The sequence below is a fragment of the Solea solea genome, chromosome 14, assembly GCF_958295425.1.
Source record: "Solea solea chromosome 14, fSolSol10.1, whole genome shotgun sequence".
NCBI lineage: Eukaryota > Metazoa > Chordata > Actinopteri > Pleuronectiformes > Soleidae > Solea > Solea solea.
Window position 1 is genome coordinate 22,111,531 of NC_081147.1, and position 23,668 is coordinate 22,135,198.

Consider the following 23,668-nt stretch of genomic DNA (forward strand, 5'->3'; position numbering starts at 1 on the left):
GTCCTTTGAGAAGCTTGAGAAGATGTGTCACGAAGAATTCAATGAAAAAGACTGAAATGGAGTAACACGAAATGGAGTACTAACACATTGGATGAACTTAAGATATCAATTTTTTTAAATGATTCTGTATCATATCAAATGTACAACACAAAACAAAGAAAGTGAAGGGGTCTGAAGAGTGACTGCTGTAATATCGAGGAGGTTCGTTTCATTTCATGATGAGATGCGTTCAGTCATTCTCTTCCAGGGGTTTTATTTGTTTCACACAACTTTGATTAATTACCAACGCAGCAATCCAGTTACATTTATCGTCACATATTTCATCTCGTCATGTCTCCTCGCACCACCCTCATCTAATTGTAACATGTATCTAATGACACTAGAGTTAGTTAGTGTCATTAATGAAAGGTGAAACTTCACGGCATTCGCTCGCACGTTTCCAAACTGTGAAATGTTTGTTTTGATGTCGCTATAAAATAAGAAAAAATAAAAACATTCAGAATTTTTGCCACATCAAACGCACATCGTCACATGTGTCTAGCTTTTAAACGCGGTGCCTAAATGAATCGAAATAAATTATGTTTTATCAAAAGATGTACAAACAAAAGATGTCTGATATTCACTGGACACTTGTCAATTACCACAGTGTGTGTGTGTGTAGGACTCAGAAGTCAGAAAAATCTCCTTCATAACAAATGTCACATGAAAGTCGGCGAAACCAGTGTTGGGCAACTTTGTGTTGACCATCGACGCCGCTCTCATTTCCATCCTCAGTGTTCAGTGTTCTTGCGCTGAAATCTTGCAGTCGACGTGCATTTTCGTTCACTTTTTAAACACAATAATCACAAAGCTGCCGCGTTGTTGTTCTACATGTGCTGGGCATCCATGATGTCCAGGTACTTGGCGTCGATCACTCTGGGGAGCAGGCTCGTCCTGAGAGAAAACACAGCAGTGGTGTTGAAATTGTATTATGGCTTTATTTCCTTGTCACATTGCCAGTTGATGCCTCTGTGTGGCATAGACAAGATGTTTTGTCTCTATTTATGTAAAACACATTGGGTTTATTTTGGATGACACATGCTGCCTTGTGCCTAACAAATCATCCTATTTCCTAAGCTCATCATCTGCTCTGTGAGTAAAATCTTAACCCTTTAACACCGAGCATGCCGCTGACAAAACGTTTGCATTACCGTAGTTACGCAACAGTTCATCGGAAAATTTCCAACAGTTTCTGAAAGCTGAGGCGTTGCACGTCAAAGCAGACGTGTGGTTATTACGGTAATTTCAACTCATGCTGTTTCAGGGCTGAACACTGAATAGTTTCCATTTTTTGGCCAGTTTTTACACATTGAGAGACAAAGAATCATTGAGAGACTCAAAAAATGATGTTTTATGCTGTTCAAATTTCAAATTGAACCTGCAAAATCGGGTGTAAGTATTTAAACTGCAGTAAATTGTAAATAACTGCCAGATATTGGAAGTTATTCTGGAAAAATGGGCAAAAGCACTTAGTTACAGGACATTCTCTGGTCCTTTTATGGTTAAAATAAGCCAAAAAAAAAAAGGTCCAGATAGACATTTTGAGGTTTAGGTGTTAAAAGGGTTAATTATCAAGTAACTATTAGTTAAAGACCCAACTAGTAAAGTTAAAAACCCATTGTCCTTACCCTTACCCTATCCCTAACCTAGTAGTTAAAATCTGCCCATAAAACCCACTGTGAGTGCAGACGCTGGTTAACTGTGTTCCGTGGTCCCACTCTGCCCCCTGTTGGTGTGGGTGTCATCTTACCTGACAGGGACGAGCAGGATCATCAGAAGTGGGAAGACCATCTTCATGTAGGGCAGGGGATACATCCCGAACACACACAGGACGATAAGCTGGATCATCTGCAAGCCTGTGAAGAAGTGAACCTTCCTTTGTGGCACCCGGCGGATGTAGTGGGTGGGAGGATACGACGTCTAGACGGAGAAATATGAGTTATGAGACGGTTGTCTGAGCTGCATGTAAAGAAGCTGTAGTTGCAGAATTAATGAGAGGAAAAGGGGGAAAAGAAATTCCCACCGCTGCTTATTCCATTCAGATCGCTCCAAAACAAATTTCTGCCGCCGTGACAAACAACATTTCGATGTTTATCCGCTCTTGTTTCATATTATGACCTGATATTTTTCACTATATTATGACACATATCTCGTTTTCATTGTTTCTGCTAAATCTTTCAGTTTTTGTAAGAGCTGTACTCGTTTTGTCACGGCAACAAGGAGTGTGTGGAGTACTAACTGTTAACCAATCCAACTACACCCTCTTCATTTCCTTCCAAGTCACCTGTTCCTTAAGCAGCAGAGCCATGCGGTCCACCATCTGGTTGCCATCAAGTGAAGTGGCTGCAATGTAGAGGAAGAGGCCGTAGAGGACGGGCTTGGGGATCCACTGCAGGGGAATGGGCAGCATGAAGGCGGAGAGGCCGATCAAGATGTTGGCAGTCAGCGCCGTTAAGCGAGTTTCCTTCACGCTGACGATGCTGCAGCAACATAAACACCAGAGGAAACTGCTGTGAGGGCACGACAACGTAATGACAAAGATATTCTTTATTCTGATTGTTATTTGACATCTTTATTTATATATTACACCCTGTAATTGGATGATTTATTTAATGACTAAACTGAGACAGAGACATTTTCTTAATTGTAAAGATGAAGGTCGCTAATTATTTTGTGTTCAAACAAGTCCACACGAGCATCTTTCTTGAGTTGAAAACCACTTCCATTAAGGATTTCATGAACCTGTTTTATGAGCTATGGCAAAATGATTTAAATTAAATATCTGTATTTGTTTAAAAAAAAAATAGTTTTGCTTTCAAACATCTTGAATTTTGTACTTTTGCATACATGTGAAGGCATTATAAAACTTATAACTACTCTATTACATGTACGTATTAGACTATTCCAATAGAAAGTAATTAGAAACATTAAAAATGGAAAATATTTAATATTTGGCTCTTTTTTAAAGGTCTTTTTTGAATCTATTGAATCTATGAAACAGGATAAAACAACTGAAGGTCAAATAATGTGAGTAGAAATTATATTATATCATATTAGTATCAAACTATTCTTCAAACCCATGAATGAAAAAAAAGAAAATGGCTGAGTAGAGAATAAAATGGCACACGGTTACTTATATATATATATATATATAAATATACATATATATTATTTTCTATATTTATATTACACTTCCATACTCTCCCAATGGCTTTTAAAAAATCTGTTTGTGTGTTGGGGACAGCACTCGCACTTTCATTGTATTTAAGCGACTACAATGAAGAATCAAGGTTTCTCTTCTATTCAGTCGCTCCCTAAGGATCTCTCCACAGTTGAGTATCATCATGATTTTTTTTTTTTTATCTACAGTAGCTCAGCTTGCTTCGATATGTTCTCAAAGATGTGTGTGTGTGTGCTCGTGAAGAGATTCCTCTCCTGACAACAGCAGAACCTTGTGAACTCTCCTGCGAAGATACGAAGATCACTCGATCTGATCCAAAAACCCGGGAACCTGTGATGAGTTGAGCCTTTTGCTTGTTTTCTAGGTTAAAGCATGAACTGTCAGACTTAAGTATGATGTTTTTAGTGAAGGTCGCTCGTTTGTGTTAGTTTGTTTCATGATGAACACTTCAATTACACGCTCTGTATTTGAACTGATCAAACACCGTGTACCAGAGGTGTGGACACATCATCGGTCTATTGCTGCTGTTTTTCCAAAGTCTTGCTTGGATTGATTTTTTTCCGTCCTTGTTTTTGACCTCACTCACGTTGAGTAGAGGTGTCCGTTCTCCACGTGCTGTTCCACTTTGGCCAGCTGACGGGCGTGCAGGGAGGAATGTGGGAAGGCGGCGTGCATCCATGGCAACCCCAGACAGGACATCAGGATGTTGATGAAACCAGTCAGCATCAGGTCCCAGTGAAAGGCTGTGCCTTTTAGCAACCTGGTACAGACATCCACGCACAAACACGTGCTTTGTCAATCACAAAGTGCTTTTTTTATCATATTCAAAATAAATATTATATGCTCGAAAAGGAGCATAACACACAACCAAGGTTATGTTTTCAGTGGGTCTGTCTCTTTGCATGATTAAGCTGATTTTCTTTGTGAGAGGAGGGTTTTTTTCCACCTCCTTTAAAACTGCAATATGTTTTTATGTAGATGTTCTGGGATTTTTCAAGCAATAATGCAGAGATCTCTGCAGGTAAACTCTGGGGGATCTGGATAATACCTGTTGTTACTACTATTGTTGTATTAATCAGAATTAAGTGTTATGTTTGTATACTGGCAGAAAAAAAAACATGTGTTGGTCTTGCTATTTTACGTGTTTGAGAAATAAAAGGGGGTGGGGCTTAGGTCTTACTTGTGTTCCGGTACGTGCGTGAGCGAGATGACGATGTTCTGGTCGATAAAGATGAGCAACGCGAGCAGAAAACCCAGTCCGACTGCGCTCAGTGTGTTCAGTCCTGTCAGCCTTTCAAACGGAGGGAAGTTGAAGATGGGGCCGTCGTGGACGCTGAACACGGGAACTAAAGGGAACATGGATTTGACAGGAGGGGGTGAACACACAAACAAAAGAGTTGCATGTCCTACAAGTAAGGTTTGTTTTGCAACTATAGTTCAGCCTGTCATCTTTGACCCACATGGACTCACACCGAGTCAAAACCTCACTGGAAGCAAATATTTTCCCTTCCAGAAAGGATTCGTGATCAGTGAACAAGCTTGAGACGCCAAAGTCTCACCGGTATTCTTTATTTTAGTTCTTTCATTCGGAAGGAGATCTGTACTCACGCTGAATATCAAGGAAAAGGTAGGAGCCAATAAAGGAGCATATCAACACGGAGGTGGGCAGAGCACAGTCGGACACCACCTCTCTGACTTTGGCGTTCAGATACGGGCTGCAAGGGGAAGAGAGAGAGAGAGATTATCTTTGTTCAGCTTCTATATATATATATATATATATATATATACATATACATATACATAAATACACGTAGATACAACAGGCAAAGGTGGAAAGTAACAGAGTTTAATTACACAGGTAGTAATATATATGATATAAGCACACCTACTTCGTGCCTCCATCTTATTCTAACCCATCATGAGATTTATTCATGGAATAAATTAAAGTAAAAGTAACAGAATGACAAAACAAGCTCACTAACTAAACTAGATTAGAAAGTGTAATGCATTTCCCCAGTGGCTGAGGAATTAATCACATTTTCACAAAAAATGAACTCTAGCTCTGTGTAGAAATTTGACAATTTTTCTCCTGTGAGTTTGAAATTTATATAAAAATAAATTCACAAAACGACTCCCTTGTCCTACGGTCTAATTTGTGCATTATGCTGCTATGAAAGACTTTTTAATGAGCTAATTTATTAATCTAGCAGCTTTTCTTAGGTAAAGCTTTGGGGAGAAAACGGTCAACACATTTGTCATGTTATTATGACACATTGGAGTTCAGGACTTCCTGGCCAGGAGCAGGGGTTGCTCTGAGGGATCGGTGGATTAACGGCAGGATTTACCTCCGCTTGATCAGATAGAGGGTGTAACCCAGCCACAGGGTCCCCAACATGAGCAGCAGGCACAGGATCGGCCTTTCTCGTGTGCATAGCACCAAAGACTCGGGCAGGAAGACTAACGCGTGTCCTTCAGCATGTTCCAGCAGAGAACCCGTCTCGTTATGAGACGTAAGCGCGATTTCCGTCTGGTTCTTTGTCTTCTCAAGAATGTGATTGATCTGCTGAAGCACCGCTGTGCTGTTGGTGGTCGCCAGGATGGGCTCGTGGTAGAAGTGCTGGAAAACTAGGAGACGTGGTAACAAACAATGTCATTAGATACAGCTTAAACTGTCTTTCATGCTGACACAAAAAAATACTAAGAGCATCTCTCCCTCCCCAGACTTAAACCACAACTTGGACCATCTAGGTCCACTTTCAACCATTCCTGTTTTGCAGAGAACTGGGGTTAATTCCTGAACCTAATGTTCTCTTTTGAACATTTGTTTCATCTCCCTCATCTTTCAGAAGAGCCTGGGATCATTCCTTAAGCTAAACATCGCCGCTGTCTCACTTCACTACCATCACTCTGTGTCACTGCAGACACAAAAACAAGACGCTGCTACACTGAGAAACACAAGCAGGGTCGTGTGGAGCTGATTTCTTGAGATTTTCAGCTCCTTAGATGTGAATATTTTCTGGTTTCGAGACATTTTATGGACCAAACAAATACTCGATCAATCCAGATTAAATCGATTGTGAAAAGAGTCGTTAGTTGCGGCTCTTTCGGCTGTATTGTAAAGTTACACACTACAGCTTTAAACCTTGCTTTAAAAGCTTCAAAAGTTTGCTGCAGTTTTGCACAAAAACTACCACGTCATTATGCTCATCCATACATCAGCTCTGGAGTGATGAATCCTCGTGTGAAACCTATAAACAGAAGCGACGTGAAGGAGTGAGCTCCGTTAAAATGACAGTACGATTCAAGCCACGATGGGAGGTCTGGGCTGGATTTCATGCTTGCCTCTCCTCTGGAGACTCCCTGATGGAGTGTGCATTTGCGGGGCCACATTATCTGTAACAAATGTTGGAACGGATGTTTCCCCCCCGACACGACAACAGCGGGGAAGGAATGGCTTCGCTGCAGAATCATTCACGACATGTTTAATGTAGTCCGACCTTGGCTTTACTCACTTTTGACGGTGCCTTTCACCGCGTCCCCAACGAACGCTATGGAGATGAACAATGCAATAACTTCCTCTGTTGAGCTGAGAGACGACGGGAAGAAAAGGAAGCATGGCATGATCGTTCAGGCGCAGACACAGCAGTCCATTCAAGGCAAGATAACGATTGTAAATAACGATTGTGGCTGAAAACAGGAAATCACAACACATGGGTTTGCTTGTCGGTGGCTTCTCTCGGCCACACGGCTCAGTGCTTTGGTTCCACACATCAGCAGCAGCTGTGATGTGTGACAGTGTCTCATGTGTCTTGTTGTCTGCTCACCGTTTGAAGAGTTTCATCACCAGGCTGACATTGAATAAGCCGCCAAGGATGAGGAACAAACTGTTCCACAGTCCGATGCAGGCGTAGAACGCATCAAAGTCAAGGTCGTAGTCGTCACAGATGCCCCTGATGACTGTGAAACACATGCAGACACGTGCGACGTTAATAACAGTTTCATAGAACACATTTACTCCATGTTGTTTAATAAATCATTGTCCAGGAGAGTGGAACACATATTCAAATGCCCCCCTTGTCTCTCTCTCTCTCTCTCTTACAGGTAGCAGACATATAATTGTTGCTATAAATGAAACATACACTGATGCAAGGGGATTTAAAAAAAAAGGGTGATAAAAACAATATTCAGCTTATTATTTTACCGGTGCTTTTTGCCCATTGATCTTAACGAGCACCAACACAAAACACAGTTGCCATGGCGTTACATACAAATGTGCAATATCGCTCCATACAGCTGCAGACGTGTGTCATTATTCCCCGTGGATGTTGTTCTTGTAAGTGATTCCTTTGACATCACAATGTAATTGTTTCGTCTAATGTTCTCATTTACTGTTTTGGGGGCCGAGGTAAACCTCTCTTTTCGCCAATAAAATGAAAAAGTCATCTGTTTGAATCTTGTTTTCCACCCTTTTTTTTTTTTTTCTAGCAAAAGCACACAATACACACCACTTATGAAAATGGCCAGAGGTGCAGTGGTGAGTGGAATGACAAGTGGTGAACCAGCCAACAGAGCGTAGATGATGCCGCCGATGCTCTGCCCGACTATGGTTTTCTGCACATCTGTAAAACAAACAAAACACAACATTTCAATCAGCATCGGTGACTAACACCATTCTTTTTTTTTGCCTCTCCGAGAAGTCTTTACCTATCTCTCCTCGCGTGCTTTCGTCGTTGAGCGAGCCAAAGGCAATGGCGGGCAGGAGGATGGCGATGTAGAGGAATATAGCAGTGGTGGTGTACTTCAGCAAAGAGCGGTCTTCCCCTGTTATACCTGATGACAGAGAAACAGCGTAAGGCTTTGATGAAAGCTTATGACACATATTCACTTTGAGAAATCACACATTATATTGTCTGTACCGTCTGTGAAGTCTGAGGGGTAGAGAGGGAGTCTGCGGCGGAGGTCGTTGTAGATACCTTTTCCAGCTTTGAGGAAATCTGTGAACTGTGGTGAAGAAGATGATAAAGTCAGTGTGCAGGACAGAAGCACCTATCTTTTCACTCAAATCCACATGACTACATTTAGATCTGCTGTTAATATTTATTAAGTGCAGTTAATGTCACAGCCCCTGTGATCATACAGCCAAGGTTACAACGATACTGTCTTTGTATTCAGGGTTATTCACGTTATCTACCGACAAAACCTTCAAAAGGCACTAATTAAACTCATTGTGATACACTGTGACCTTCTTATGTTACGGAAATTAATTGGAAATGTAATTAATGGTTAATTAATAGAGTATTGTGTCTTTTAAAAAGGAGAATTAAATTACATTTTACAACAATTAAAGAGAATGAATGTCTCCAATAAAAGTGCAGTTTATACGCTGTTCTGGAACAGTTTAGGACATCAGGTGCTGCCACAACCTGTTGTTAAGCTCACATTTTTACAGTGTTCACTCTTCTCCAACCCCCTGCTGGACACACACATTTTATCTTCATTTCAACCCGAGACATTAATGAAGTGCTTTATCGTCGCATCATGGAGCTGCACATGTTCCTGGTGCCAGATCCGAGGTAGACCTGGCAGATTTTTACCAGACTGTTGCCCAGCTGCTTCTCATTCCTCAGGCCGAGATAATCAGATCATCAGACGTAGTTACTTTACTGCAGCGCGGCTTTATGTGCATGGATGGAGCGGGAAAACACGGGGTGGTCCGAGTCATAACACTCAGGAAAATATAAGTGCTTTTTTTTATTAGTTCTAAACTAAGGATGGCTGAATACCAATTGTTGGTGTCTATAATACATTTGTGCATTCATTCATGCATTTACCACCGAGCTATAACCTGCCATTTCAAATCAACAACCCTCAACTCACTTAATGGACAGATATTCACAGCTTTCCCGTGGGTTTAGGGTTAGCGTTTGGTCACAGGCACGTTTCGTGTTTTCAGTGACGCGTATATACACCAAAAAAAGCTTTTCTTTCACAGCTTACAACTCAAGTCACGGCTGGAATTTCCCTTCTATACTGAAACGCAGCGCCTTTTATCCACTAAACCCCTAAAGGGAGAAGCCAAAGGACGAAGAAGAAGAAGATCCTCCTTTGTTTTGGGGCGCTCTAAAATGCCAGGATTGTGTGGAATGTATGCAGTTTGAAACATAAACTGACGTGTAGATGACGCCTTGGTCATGAAAATGTGTCTATAAGCCTCCATAACCCTGTCTTTGAAGAGATCACATACAGTAAACCGCCCATTGAATGATGTTCTAAAGCTTTTTTCTTTTTTTTTTGGTGACTTGCCAAACTTGTTGGCAGTCGAAAAATCCGAATAAAGTTCTTCCAGTGCAAACTAGGCTCGCAGCACAGAGCCAATAGGCCAGTGTCACATCTGCGGTCACCCTCATCTTTCACACCTTAAGTGCTTTGCCTTTACGAGGATCTGAGTCCTCCACCTCCTCTATGACCGGCTTCTCGCTGACCACGGAGAGCTGCTGCCGCTGGTAGACCAGCTCCTGTTTGAAGTCCTCCTGGGTTTGGGCCTCCAGAAGCTTCTGCCTGAAGGAAATGTCAGAGAACATCGTGGCAAATGTTCGACCCAGTTCAATGGCCGTCTTGGTGCTTTTCTGAAAAGGGAAAGAGACGATGTTGATGTTCTTTGACTCTCTTTCTGTAATAGTTCAGAGATGTTCAGTATGCAACATCCCACTAATCTCACTGGATTTCAGTGATGGTTGAGATGAGACACCATGGCAGAACTGGTTACAAACAAATAATCATTGTTCTGACACCATCAAAATGTTGGTTATTTATGAGACCAAAGAAAAGTGGTAGAAAATTGTGAATTTCTGTTTATGAATTCATCGTCTACTGCTTTATTCTGTGAACCCCCCTCCCACACACACCCACACACACACACAGGGAGAACATTCAAACTCCACCCAGAAGCCATGTGCTCCACAGTGTGGTCCCAAATTTCTTCTTATGACTTAACGAATTATAATAAAAGGGAACATCAAATAGTGAGAATTTGAACTTTACCGTTCTAGGCGGGGCCAGGATAAGGATGACATAGCGAGCCTCGCAGCAGTTGGCCCCCCAGTTCTGCGGCCGGTCCAGGCGAGTGACGCAGACGTGGCGTCTCTGCAGGCTCCGCACATTGGCGCTGAAGTGGTAGAACATTCCTAATCAGTGATCTGTGAATGATTGATTGTGCGGCGCTCTGTGTTGTCAGATTTAAAAGCAGAAGGCCACTTCATCAAAGCTAAACTCAAACACACTCAGCGACCATCAGGAGGGAAGTGTACCGCCAACTTCACCTGGCACGGAAACTTAAAAACAATCATAAATATCAATGAGGACAAACTCACAGGATGCAGAGCCAAGAATGCTGGTACTGAACTCCGGTGGAAGTCGAGGTCACGCCCTGAATCGTCTCTGACAGAAGGTGAACTGCGAGGCACAAAAAAAAGGCAGTTAACAGTCGACGGAGCTGGAATGTTGATGAGGAAAACTAGTTCACCTCTTGAATAGTTTTTTGCTGACCATTAAACTCCTTTCCTCCCGCATCTGTGAAAAGCGAGTTCATGACCTCGTCCACGTCACAGCCGCTGAGTCCCTCCTCCGCCATGTGAGTCAGCATTCTCCTCAGGACCGCATCCAGAGTGGCAGCGCTTTCATCCAAAAGGATGGTGGCCTGGGACAGGAAGCTGTCCAGGTCTCTGTGGGCACGCACCTCCTCCTGGAAGTCCATTGGCTTCACATACTGGTGGGAGCCAAGAACAAAGGACGTGGGATTAACGGCTTAGTTCTGACAAGGTGCTGACAGGTCGACTCTGATTCTATTTCTCAGTTAGTAAAGGTTCTTAAGGAGACGTCAGGGCTCTGAGGGCCCGGTGGGGTGAGCGTTAAGAGTTGAATTATACATTCTTCTGTAGCATGCATGCTTAAAAAGTGTCTTACTTTTCTTGTTGTATTTAAAAGCCCAAATCCAGGGCCTTCGGTGTCTGCGAACAGAAGAAAATTCATTTGTATAATTAAAATGTTACTGCACAATTTATTATGTAATTCTTAATTTATCAATCGCACTGACCCAAGTATAGAACTAGTGTTCTCTCAGAGATTTTGGAGCACTATGACGCTCACATCTCTGGTATTCTGATTCTGTAGCAAATACTAAATTAAATCTAATGATTTACTAACAGTTATTCCTGATTAGTGCATAATTGCCAAAGGAGAGTCTTTTGCCGACTTTGTCCCTTCAAAATAAGAGGCGGTGACGTGCTGGATTATGTCTTTAACTAATACAAAAACAAAATGATACATTATAAAAGGCACTTTCTTACACACACACACACACACCTGGCACACTAATCTGCATCTCGTCATAGATGTGGTCCTTGTGATGAACAGGTGAATCCTCACAATCCTCCTTCTCTCCATCCTTCAGCTCTGTGGAGTCAAAGAGAATCACAGTCTTGATCGTGTCCACTGAGGAGATTATATGTCATTCTATGTCCTTTTATTTCAAATTCCCTTCACAGGTGAGGGAGTCACATAAAGTATAAGCAGCGTCGACAGAGGCCCTCACAGCCTCACGGCTGCCTCGTTCCAATGCGTCGCGCTGGGATTAAACTGTTCTTTGTATCAAGGTTCAGACGCCGTGCATTAGCCACAACAACAATGTCAAACTATTTGTTTTTGCCCTCCCACCACTCTGCCGTCTGTTGACAGAAGTGCAATAAAAATAAAAATCCTCCTCAAACCTCAGACGTGCACCAAAATTACATTAAATAGCAGCTGCTCATGAAAATCCTTCATTATACAGAAGATAAAAATGGCATCTTTTTGTGTGTGTGTTCTTTAACAGAGTGGAGTCAGCCACACTGTTCGAGAATTAACTTTAACCCCTTGTGAGCAAAGCTCTGAGCTGTGACTCCATCATTATCTCAAAGATAATCCGTTGTTATTTAGACATTAATTAACCTCTCAGCACACCGCAAAGGGAGTGACTGTGCTCACCAGGATGTGAAGTGGGTCATCAATGAGAAGACAAGAAAAACACTGGCCTAATTATTAAGTATTAATAACTGCTGTAATAAATCATAATGGGTGTTATCTCCAAACGTCTGAAGGGGGGAGATAAGAAAGATAAAGCTGAGGGAACAGCAATCACAGTAAGTAAAAGACCAGCTACGCACCCATCTCTTGGAAAGCGTATCCATTCTTGGACCTCCCGGTGGACGGAGCTTCTGCATGGGAGACAAGAAGAAGAAACAAGAAGAAATTCTCGATTAGAGAAAAGTTCCAAAACAGAAAAACAGGAAACAAGACGATTGTGGGAAAATCTGATTAAAACAATAACGTTGGTCTTTGTACCTCATGGGGGCAGCATAACAAGCTGCCTAAAATGCCGCTATCGCTTTATAAACTTGATATGACAGTATGGTACTCGTCTGTGTGTCGTTCCTGAGTTTTTCCTTTCCTGAAAACACCTGCCCGCTGTGCCTGAGAGCAACACGCACACGAGGGCAGTGAAACCTGAGCAAAACATCAGCTGTGAGGTGAAAATAAACGGCTGGAAGACACTAAAAGGATCCACCGCTGTGAGGCACATTTCACAGTCTGTGAACAATTATCATTCATTCATCATATCATTTAATATATTATAATGTTGATCTGTATTGCTCCAGATCAGGCTTGTACACTGAGAGGTGTAATGCAGCCCTCCACAGTTCAAAGGTCGCCAGTACAGTTCGAAGTTCTCAATCACAGTTTAACAACAAGATTTGAATTTTCCGGGGTGCAATAAACCTGAAAACAGGGCGGTATGTACATTTCTTTGGAGATATCCAATATGGACTTTTCCTTTATTTTTGGATCTGCTCTCTGTGTCTCGTCCTTGTTTTCTCTACCTTTGCACATGAATCCCTGTGTTTCTGTCCGGACTGTCAGTTCATGCACAAAATGGCAAAGACGCGCGTTGAATCTTGAAGACAGCGGAGCTGCAGCTTCCACCGAGGACACGGAGGTCGTGTCAGATTCACCAAAAAGGCGGGGGAGTGTTTTACACTGAGTGGTTTAAATGATCCAAGTGATGAGGGATTTACTGTGTGAGAACCAATGTTTTTAAGGGATGGCTTGGCACCTTTTCTTGTGTGTGATAAGGATATTACCATCTTACATTTTTTTTAAAAACACCATTAGAGAATCAGACATGTACACCTCTCACTCACTCACATCCTGGTCTCTAGTATTTTTTTGACTCTATGTCAATGAGGCTTGTGAACACGGATGAATCATGAACATCACACGGATGTTGGTCCTTTGTCTGCAAAGGATGCAACAAGAAGTCTATGAAAATGACTGCTTCCAACCTGATTTATAACACCAATCAAACCATTTCCTGAAGAGTTGTTTTTGGTTTTAGTGGCACCGTGGTAGATCTTCTTGAATACAGCATGATGGATATTTTACAAATACGATCCGATTTGGAGTAAAAGCCGGGAATGCATTAGAGTCCAATACGATCCAACCGTCCTGTAATATCTCCTGCTTTACTGTGCACAGACTGTAAAAAAAATGTAAATAAAAATCAGCAACAGCATTTTAGCTGAGTCATGTTGTGGGCTTTTTATTTCTTCCTCATGGGAGAAGAATATTTGGAGAATTATGTCTTCAAAATGGTACAAATGTGTTGTTAACGGCACTGTATTGGACTGATATCAGTATCGGTACATAAGTACCATCCAGTAGGTGGATACGCGGTGGAAAAGCTCTCATTTTAGGCCCACTTATCCAAACATGTTTATTCTGTCTTCATAAAATCAGCATGGCACTCACCATAGCACTTAACCCAAACAGCAGTTCACAAACCAACGAGTAACATCACAGTGTGTTGCCACTTCATCATCATCAGTGTCTAAACCACGGCACGCCGACACTATAAAATATTGAACATGACAACACACAAATTAAAGCCATAACGGCCTTTTATTGCACATTTGCTCTTAAATGTACTGCACAATACACTCGGTTTAATTAAACCAACAAACACGCGGTGCTAAAACTGTGTGAAACTGGAGGCCGTGGAGATCAATACTTGACTTCCCGAGCAACAGAAACATCACAGCCTGCAGGACAAACGTCTACTTCCTGGAGGTTTTGTTAATTATCTATTACATGAAGTTATTTCTCATTTACTCAAACCTCAAAGGTCTAAGCAGAGACATGAATCATTGTACTGATTGTGGGGAAAAAAGAAGAAAAAAAAAGTGAATGTCATACAGAGATAATTGCTTGTGAAGACAACAACCAGGCACACGCTGTGTGAAACTCAGTTACAATGAAAATGTGGTCCCAGCTGTGTTTGATGTTTGCTCACGTAGTCATGTGTCTGTGAGCCTCTGCTGTAACCATGCACTCACGCCTTCCCCTTGCCTCAGGCAGGGTTTGGCTCTAGGGGCTACCTGAGCGAGGCTTATATCTCAAAGCAGATTAGATAGAACATTCCCAGGCCTCCTCCTCTTCAGGAGTCACAAACAACAGGGCGACTCACAGCTAAGGCCGGAGAGAGAGCCGGAGAGAGAGAGAGCATGGAGAGAGTGATTTAAGTCTGCTTAATGAAGACCTTTTCAGCATCGCCTCATACAGACAAAGGTCAAGTCTAATGCAAATTCCCCCGACTTTATCTAATCGGTAACACGGTCGACAACAGTCAGTGCCACACACTTTTTTTATTTTTTCCTTCTTATCCATTCCAGCAGTAAAACTGGTGTGAGGCTATAAATGACATTTATGCCTCAGAAGGAGAGACTGACAAGAGAGTCGATAAGAACTTTCACCTTTTTGTCTCTCCTACGCTCGACTGTTCCCCCCGGTTCACTAAAATCTAACCGACATGACGTTTTGGTCTTTCTGCAGAGCTGTGGTTTACTGTGGCTCATGCCTGTGGGTTTCCTGCTGGCAGGCAGCCTCTATTTCCTCATGCTTACGCTGCAAATGTGGAAGCAGTGACAGTCACTGAAGTGTAAGTCAAACCTTTAGGTTTTCAACAAGGGGCAACGTTGACATGGACACTGCTCCTCGAAATAGACCCTGTTGAAGAACTTTATGAACAGGTTCTGGTGACATTTTTGATGATTTTACATTAAAAAAAATTCTGATGAAGATAAATTCTTTTTAATTTAATTACAATATAGCAAAGTATTAAAATTCTGCAATTTTCCAGGAACGCATGGTCATGCTTTAATTTGCTAATTTCACCTTTATCATTCTTCATTTCAGCTGACATAAAGGGAGGTTTCACGAAATCAGTGTCATCCTGCTGTCTGGGGGCAGAGGATGTCCTTGAGCAATAGGAAACAGAGGGTTTGTTGTTGGGTCTTTGGAAACAAGTACTCCGAGTTACAAAACAAAACAACTGTGATGAACCGCGCGAGGTCAAACCGGCATGAAAGAGACATAAAAGTGTCACGTTTGAGGTTTATTTTTAATATACATGTCTGCCTTTCAATAATGTGATTTCCAGTCAACGTGGCATATAATATAACTTCTATACAGGATGCTACTAAATTCACGTCAGTCTTATCAAGATCTAAATTTGAGCACGGCGGCGGCGGCGGCTCCCAGCTGCGCCTTGAGCAGTGTTTACTCTGTGAGCCACAGTGTAAAATAAAGCAAACGCCAGGAAGAAGGAAGCACAGCTCAGTCCACTTCAACACCTCAAACGCCGCCCGGTCTTTGCTCATTAATCATGCTTAATATAACCAATCATAACCAGCTAGTTATACTTTACTAGTTGTAACTCTGGTGGCCATACAGCACTGATGCAGTATGAGAGACAATAGCATCCAGCCGACACCCAGAAATAAGCCAGATGACCTTAACCGACCATCACCGGGTGATTTTCACCCACACAATGATGAATATGTGATTTTTATGATGTTGCTGTTGTCTGGGTTGCATGGGTCCTTGTGTACCTTCATGCTGTTTACTGACAATATCGAAGGTAGGAGTGTTTCCCTGACCCCATCACTGTTTTTTTGTTGTTTATTTTCAATAGGCATGTGTTCGAGGTCAGGCCGTGCCTTCACCAGACAAGGCTCACATGTCTCAGGAATAGGTCGACCAAATAACAAGTTATATAACTCCATTATATTTTTTTGGCGAGGGTATCGTTCGTTAACAATTGCCTAATTTTTCGCAAATTTTAGAGGCTTTGTATCAGGTCCCCCAATGATGCCTTTATTGTTTTATGAGATGTTGTATCTTTGGAAATAAAAGAAAAAAACTTCAACTTGCCATGTATTGTTTTACCTTAATATGTTGTAAATGAGAAGTATTTTTTTCCCAGGTATATTATATCGGGTTTTACGCAGTAATTATCACCAACGTTACAAAACAGTGGTGTAAATAGGCTGGCAGATCCTTTACTCTCTCATCATCCTCATCTTCCTCACATGTACTTCACACACTGGTATAGTGACATTAGATCAAGATAGAGGGCGAGATAAGGTGACTCTAATTATTATTATTTAATTAATTTATGTATTTTTTTTTTTGTATTCCACAGCTCCACTCCACTCCAATCACACACCATGATACAGTATATTCACAGTGGAACAATTATTTCTTTACCACTGGAGGAAGCTCACGTACCACCGGTGCTACACGTACCACAGATTGAGAACCGCGGCTCCAGAATAAGGATATCTTTATTATCCCCGCGGGACGATCTGATGTGTAATCAGCAGTGCACACCCAATGGCAATCACTTATAAATAAAAACACAGAAGTACAACACAGCACATTCCGGCGTCAAGTTAATAGTAAACAAGCCCATAAAGAGATTACACACATATATACTAGTTTAAAGGCCACTGGAAATATTGCTTTATAAGTGTAATCATTTCAATAGCTGCGGCCAAAAGATTGTTTTGTATCTGTTTCTTTTGTGTGTTGACACGCTGTCTCTATGCACAGGTGGGGGCAGGGTGATCGCCACACTTTGGATTTATTTCTGAGGTTTAATGAGCCATCGCTGCAGATAAAAGAAAATGTGAGGACTGATTCAATAAAAACAGGAAACATTCAGTAAATGTGGCCACACTGATTGACTTTCCTGGATCCAGCATCGACCCGGGGCTCAAAACACAGTTTGCCGTCGATTACAGTGCCAGGGTGTTTGTCCTGTTGCACCTGCTCCACAGCCCGACCATTGATCACCAGCGAAGACGCGACAGTAGGGTTCTCCCCTGAAATCGACTCTTACTTCTGTCTTTGGCACATTAAAGTAATAGTTGAGGTTTTTTGAAGTGTGGCTGTGTTAGTTGCTGACACAATTAATGCTGACTTCATCATAAGCTTGTAAAAACTGGCACTCTCCTGCATCTACGTCCATAGAGAAAATCTGCTTCTGCTCGACTGCCGTCTCACAAAATACCACATTCAAACTTACTCATGGAAGCAGCAGCGAATGCCGTGATGCAAAAAAATCACTCATTTTCTCTGCAGAGACTGAACTGTTTACAAACCAAAACAAACTTCAGCTTCCAGTTGCCTAATGGCACACACACACACACACACACACAGACACACACCCATGAGGCAAAGAAATCATTCAGTCTCCTACATTGTGACCTTCTATTCGATCAACTAACAAAACAAACCCGCATCAATATTGTGGATTCTCCCTAGCTTTCCTGCTAAATGTCAGGATCCTCTTGTGTACCACAGTCGTGTTGTAAAAGTGCATCATCATCGTCATCATCATTGCCCCTACCAGACCTATAGTGTACACCCCAATGGCTATTGGGGTGTACACTATCAATTCACACTGATCCATTTTGCTGGCAGAGCTCAACAGATTTCTAAAAGGCCCACTTCAAAGATGCTGTGGCTTTGTGTTTAGTCACAATTACGGAATTCACAGAAGAAAACCAAATTTGCCAGATTAGAAGATTGGACATTTTTGCTCCCAGTTAATCTTCTTAATCCTTGACCTGAGGAAACGTAAAGCAGGACTGTTTAACCCTGTAAAGGCGCTGGATGGAAGAATACATTTATTCTTTCATTATCAATTCCTTTGACACTCAAGTCAGTTAGACGTACAATAAGACAAACGGTGAATGTTCAGATTGATTGATCAGTCACTGACTTTGGTTTCTGTTCATTTGCTTTTCAAAGTAAAAAAAAAAAGAAAGACAGTGAGAGTGGATTAAACATGGCACAGTCATTGTGTTGGCTCTTCCAGAGCCTTCATCGAAGATGCTGAAACTTATTTGCACGTCTGTTGTAAAAACCTGCCCTGACAGAGAAGTGCCATTTATTGCCATATTGCAAATATTGACACACATCCTTTGCTCTCTTGACAATAAAAGCATCTTCCTCCTTCTCCCTATTTATAGAAAGACTTTAAACACGTTATCAAAACCAACCAAAGACGCAGAGCAGTTAAAGGAAGTGGTTGTAGTTTAAAGAAATAATTGCATGTGTAAAGATTACGGTCTGTACCACATGCTGACACCCCCCTTTTATACTACTTTACAAGTCCTTGGAGCACACACTCAGTCCCACTTCTGTGGAGAGGGGCCTGACACAGTTGGCTCATGTTGCACCATCAAAGACCTTCTCACCCCAGTCCTCCCCTGTAAGACTCACCAGATGGCACAAAATGGAGGACCTTTGTGGCTTCCATTTCCAGGTTCTCCAGGTTTCTTTCGAGGTGAGATGTTTTCCCAAAGGTCAACCCATCGTCATTCTGTGCGCTTCTCTAACACCCTGCATGTACTGTGATCCCTTTCTCAATATCTCTCATTCACACATACACAAACACACACACTCTCTCTCTCTCACACACACATGTTGGAGTGGAAACACCTCCTCCAGCAGCACATGGGTTTAGGAGGGGGGAGGAGGAGGGGGAGGAGGGAGGGAGGGAGGGAGGGCAGGAAGAGAGGGCATGGAGGGTGATTGTTTCCGCTGGGTCCTTGTGCCTACACACTGCAATATACTGTTACTTACTGTTGAATAGGGTTTCAGGATTCTATGACGCACGCTCTCTTCATGTTGCTTTGTACTAAGTCGACAAAATAAAAAGCCACTGAGCTTGAAACTGAAAGTTTTATTTTGCTTTATCTTTTTGACAGTTTTATGATGTTTCTGTTTGGTTTGCTTGACATTAACCCTTTTAAACACAATGGCTTTAACATTGTTATTATTAAGGATACTATTTAATAAGGCTTAATATGAGGCTGCAATTAAATTGCTCTATTGTTTATTATTTATTATTAAAAAATAATTTATGTTTTCATCCTTGCATTGCATTTTATATATACATATATGTATATATATATATATACATATATATATATGTATATATATATATAAATCATCCAATATACATATATGTATATATGTATACATAAATCATCCAATAATGTTCCATCATGTTTAAAATCATATCACAGCAATACTGACCTGAAGCAAATTGCAATTGTTTCGTCTTCAAACAGCAATAAAGGAAGATCTGTGGAAGAGTTTGAACATTGTACTCGTCCTCATCGTTCTTTCGTTTTGTGTTTCTGGATTTCTTACTTTACACATTTTACTTTTTAACGAACTGTCACTCAGTGGATCAGCATGAAAGCATAACATTGCGTCAAAAGCAACAGCAAATCTCCCCTAAAACATTGCTTCATTCCACGCCACACACCAAAAATCCACAGGATATCTTTAACTACAGAGACCAGTTCAGCGATATGAAAGATACAGTCGACTCTGTGGAGGGCAAAGGTTCCTCCTTCCCTCATGTCTGTGCATATAAATATCTTCAGTATAGTATTCATATTTCCCTTTGATATCATCTTTTGCACAGATCTGTCAGAACCTCACAAGTGCTGAAGCCGCCATGCACACCGCCGCTCTGCTCTGTCAGACATATTTAAGGTTAGAAGATAAGGAAGTAACCTGATGCAAGCCCGATGCAATAACACACAAACAGCATCAACAAAAAAAGCAGGGAAGAAGAGGCTTGGTGCAAGGATCAAACTGAAGACACACTGCCCCCAAGAGTTCGACTGTTAGAGACACACACACACACACACAGTCACACCTGCTGCTCAGGACCATTTTTAAAAATGGTTTAAATGTGAATATAAAATAGGATATTCATGTATGACCTAATGCCATGCAACGCATTTCTTATTTTACACAATGAGAAAAGAAAATGTCAATATTGATGCGTAGTTATTGGTTATCCATCCTCCACATGAGGGTCGCGAGGAGTGCCGGTGCCAATCCCAGGTGACGTGGGCTAAAGGCAGGGGACACGCTGGACAGGTCGCCAGTCCATCCCGGGGCCACTTATGGCCCTTGTCCACTATGGTCCTGGCTCGTTTCGGCACGGCACAGTTAAGGTTGCGTTTCCACTACGAAATAGTACCTAGTGACTTCATTTTACACGCGACACACCAACGACCCGAGTGACTTGTGACTTTAAAGCGGTTGTTTTCAGTGTAACTGAATCATTAGAATCAGTTAGAGCACAAACTCTGTCTGACACAGTACCCGGTGGAAATACACCAATAATAGAGACAAAAAACAATTTAAAGTGTCCAATTTGCCTAATTCCCAAATCTGCATGTTTTTGGACGGTGGGAGAAATCATTCATTAAAAGTAATTGCTCATTATGCAGGTTTTCAGCGATGACCAAATAATTATTAAACGCTGCACTATAATGTTTAGCCATCCATTCCCAAGTGTCTTATCATTTTCTTTTTCTATATAGTAATTTATACAGTTACACAAAAACTACTCAGCTACTGTTTAACAGGCTGTTACTTCCTGATCTATTCTTCTCTCAGTCATTGTGAGAAGAAGTGTTTCCATTATATAGCCAAACATAAAACAGGTGCGATCATATAGTTAGTATATTCAGATGCAGAGAATAGACACGAGAAGAACAACAACAATGTGTGTTTGTCGCTTTGTAAACAAAGACGTTAAACTTCATATGAGACACAGTGAAGAAGAGGTGACGTGGTCGTGGTGATAAACAGCAGATGTTTGAAAATCCTTGTGTTTAATTGGAGGAATGAAAGAAAAAGCGATGGAGGCGACGCCGCACAGCTTTCGCTTGTTAACACAGACGTGATTGAGTTTAAACTCGAGAAGAGAAGTTGGTTCACTTTAGCCCGAGGGAACAAACTGCACTTATATCCAGTAAAAGACGAACACTGTGGAAAATGGAGTGTAACTTCTGTCACCACCGAAATAAAACACCGCTGTACTGAGAGACTCGTGTGGAGCTGATAGGCTTAATCAGCGTGGTGCGAACTCATTTGACAACGGTGTGAATCAATTTAATTGGTTTGAATTTAAAAGACATGCACTGCAGCATTAACACGAGCAACAACAACAAAAATAACTGCGAGGAGGAAGAGATTCTGGTGGATTTCTGCTATTCAGAATCCTTTAAATAGAATAAAATTAGAAAATAAATGTAAAAACCTAAGATATAAAAACTGTATACATTTAGGTGCAGTGGGTTAAAAGGAATGATCATTTTATATGGTTTTTGTTAATATTACACATCACTATGCATGTATTAACATTAATATAGCGTTGTATTAATGAGTGCATGATGAAAGGATTAGGATTTAGTTAAAATCCTGGAAATGTTGTTGTGTGCGTGTGAGAATCGGAACACAACTTTCCAGACAATCACAATAACCAAGGGTTAAAAAAAATAAAATAAAGTGCAGGCATGTTTTGTCCTGTTTCAACCACGAGATGGCAGTAGAGTCAAATATTTAAAGTAAAAAAATTTGGCCCATTACATCTTTATGATTGTGTAATATGATGATATTTATCTTTATGGGTTTTACTTTATTTTTCCATTAGTCCTCAATCAGGATTTACAACACACAACAACAGAACATGTTTTGTTTGAATTGTCTTGTATTGTCACACTCTCACTGACAAACCAACACACACACATTACCTGGAAGGCCCCGAAACAACAAAAACAAGTCAACGAGTGACCACACCGTGACTAACAGACGCCAAGAGGGCGAGGAAATGTTGCATTAATAAACTAATGTTCCACGGTCAGAGGGTTTGTTGCAGGAGCACGCCGAGTTCAGCCTCGTCGACCATGAAACATTAATCAAAACTCCAGGAGAACACAACTGAGGGAAACACAAACCTGAGGACACCCGAGGGGCAACATCAGAGGGAAACACAAACCTGAGGACACCCGAGGGGCAACATCAGAGGGAAACACAGAGCGCACAACATGTTTACACTGCGATATATAAACGCAAATGACCATACAGTCTCTTTACCACGGATATTTATTCAAAGTGTTAGATTACGTATAAAAAGCTACTGAATGAATTTGTTGACAATATTTGACTGAGTGTGAGCTATAAATGTGTAACAGCATGCCATACGTCCAGTCAAACATTAAGTGTAGAAGGAGCTGCTCGTGATGCTTAGTTTATAAAGTTTATTGGTTCTTTCACGGCCTGTTTCAGCAGGTTTAACGGCACGTACAGTATGTATATACTCATTTTTATTACAAACCACGACTATGGTGTTGTAAGGTGTTCAGTTTCGTGGCAAAATATTGCAATGATTAGTTTGTTTACGTGTCTTACATTTAAAGTGTTCCACTTCCCTTAAACCGTCCACTTCTTGATGTAACAATTAGAAAGTGGCAATTTAGTTTATTTTGATCTGCTTCCTATTAGGGTCATACTTTGACCTTTCCTTGTGAAGGTCATCACATTTTCACACCAAATCTTTTGACTACATTTCATCGTCAACACGTACTGTATAATAAAACAGCATGTAGCAACAATCTACACTACAGAGACATTATTTAATCACACGTTTGTCAATCTCATATCTGAAAGGCTTCTTTTGGATATTGGATGTGTACTTTTTGTCAGTCACAAATCAACACACAGTGACAACGCAATGGACAATGCAAAAACTTTTTCCTGGTATGATTGAATCCGCCCGGCTGCTTCTCACAAAGCAAAAAAAGAGGAAACACACAACTAAAGTGTGACTTTAAAGATCACAATGCTTACCTTCAGCAAAGCGGTTAACGGTGACTTCAGACATCGCATCCAATTCCTTTTTGGTCTTCATTTGGATTCTTACACGTGAGGAACACCTTGATACAGAGCTGTGAGCGGATGCAGTTGTTCCTGCTTGCGTTGCAGCATGAATGCGGGCAGGCCCACAGGTAGATGGGATGGAGTCGCTGCCAATGAATAACACTTAAATGTCCTCTCTGCCAATCACGGTGAGGTTGACTTCAAGGTGGGATTTGGGTGAAAAGGAGACAATGAGGAATACAGAGTGTGGGGGGGGGAGGAGGAAGAGGAGGAGGAGGAAAGGTGTGAGGAAAGTACTTTTAACTCACGCTGGGGCTC

The 23,668-nt window shown here is 41.4% G+C and overlaps 1 protein-coding gene across 2 annotated transcripts; it reads right to left on the bottom strand.

The window, feature by feature from the left end:
• Positions 1-236: 236 nt before the first annotated feature.
• LOC131472752 (solute carrier family 4 member 11-like) lies at positions 237-23,467 on the bottom strand. 2 transcript variants are annotated; one of them, XM_058650191.1, is made up of 20 exons: positions 23,321-23,467; positions 12,421-12,471; positions 11,582-11,671; positions 11,183-11,226; positions 10,766-10,985; positions 10,591-10,672; positions 10,262-10,385; positions 9,637-9,846; positions 8,137-8,221; positions 7,925-8,050; positions 7,726-7,839; positions 7,045-7,177; positions 6,733-6,806; positions 5,566-5,845; positions 4,829-4,935; positions 4,401-4,566; positions 3,807-3,980; positions 2,324-2,519; positions 1,790-1,959; positions 237-933 (listed from the first exon to the last, which is right to left on the bottom strand). In XM_058650191.1, exons 1-20 carry the CDS (start codon positions 23,379-23,381, stop codon positions 867-869), a joined length of 2,574 nt encoding a protein of 857 aa, XP_058506174.1. In that variant the 5' UTR covers positions 23,382-23,467; the 3' UTR covers positions 237-866. The 2 variants fall into 2 exon arrangements, with proteins under 2 accessions (XP_058506174.1, XP_058506175.1); XM_058650192.1 differs by lacking the exon at positions 23,321-23,467 and adding an exon at positions 18,881-19,112.
• Positions 23,468-23,668: the final 201 nt, after the last annotated feature.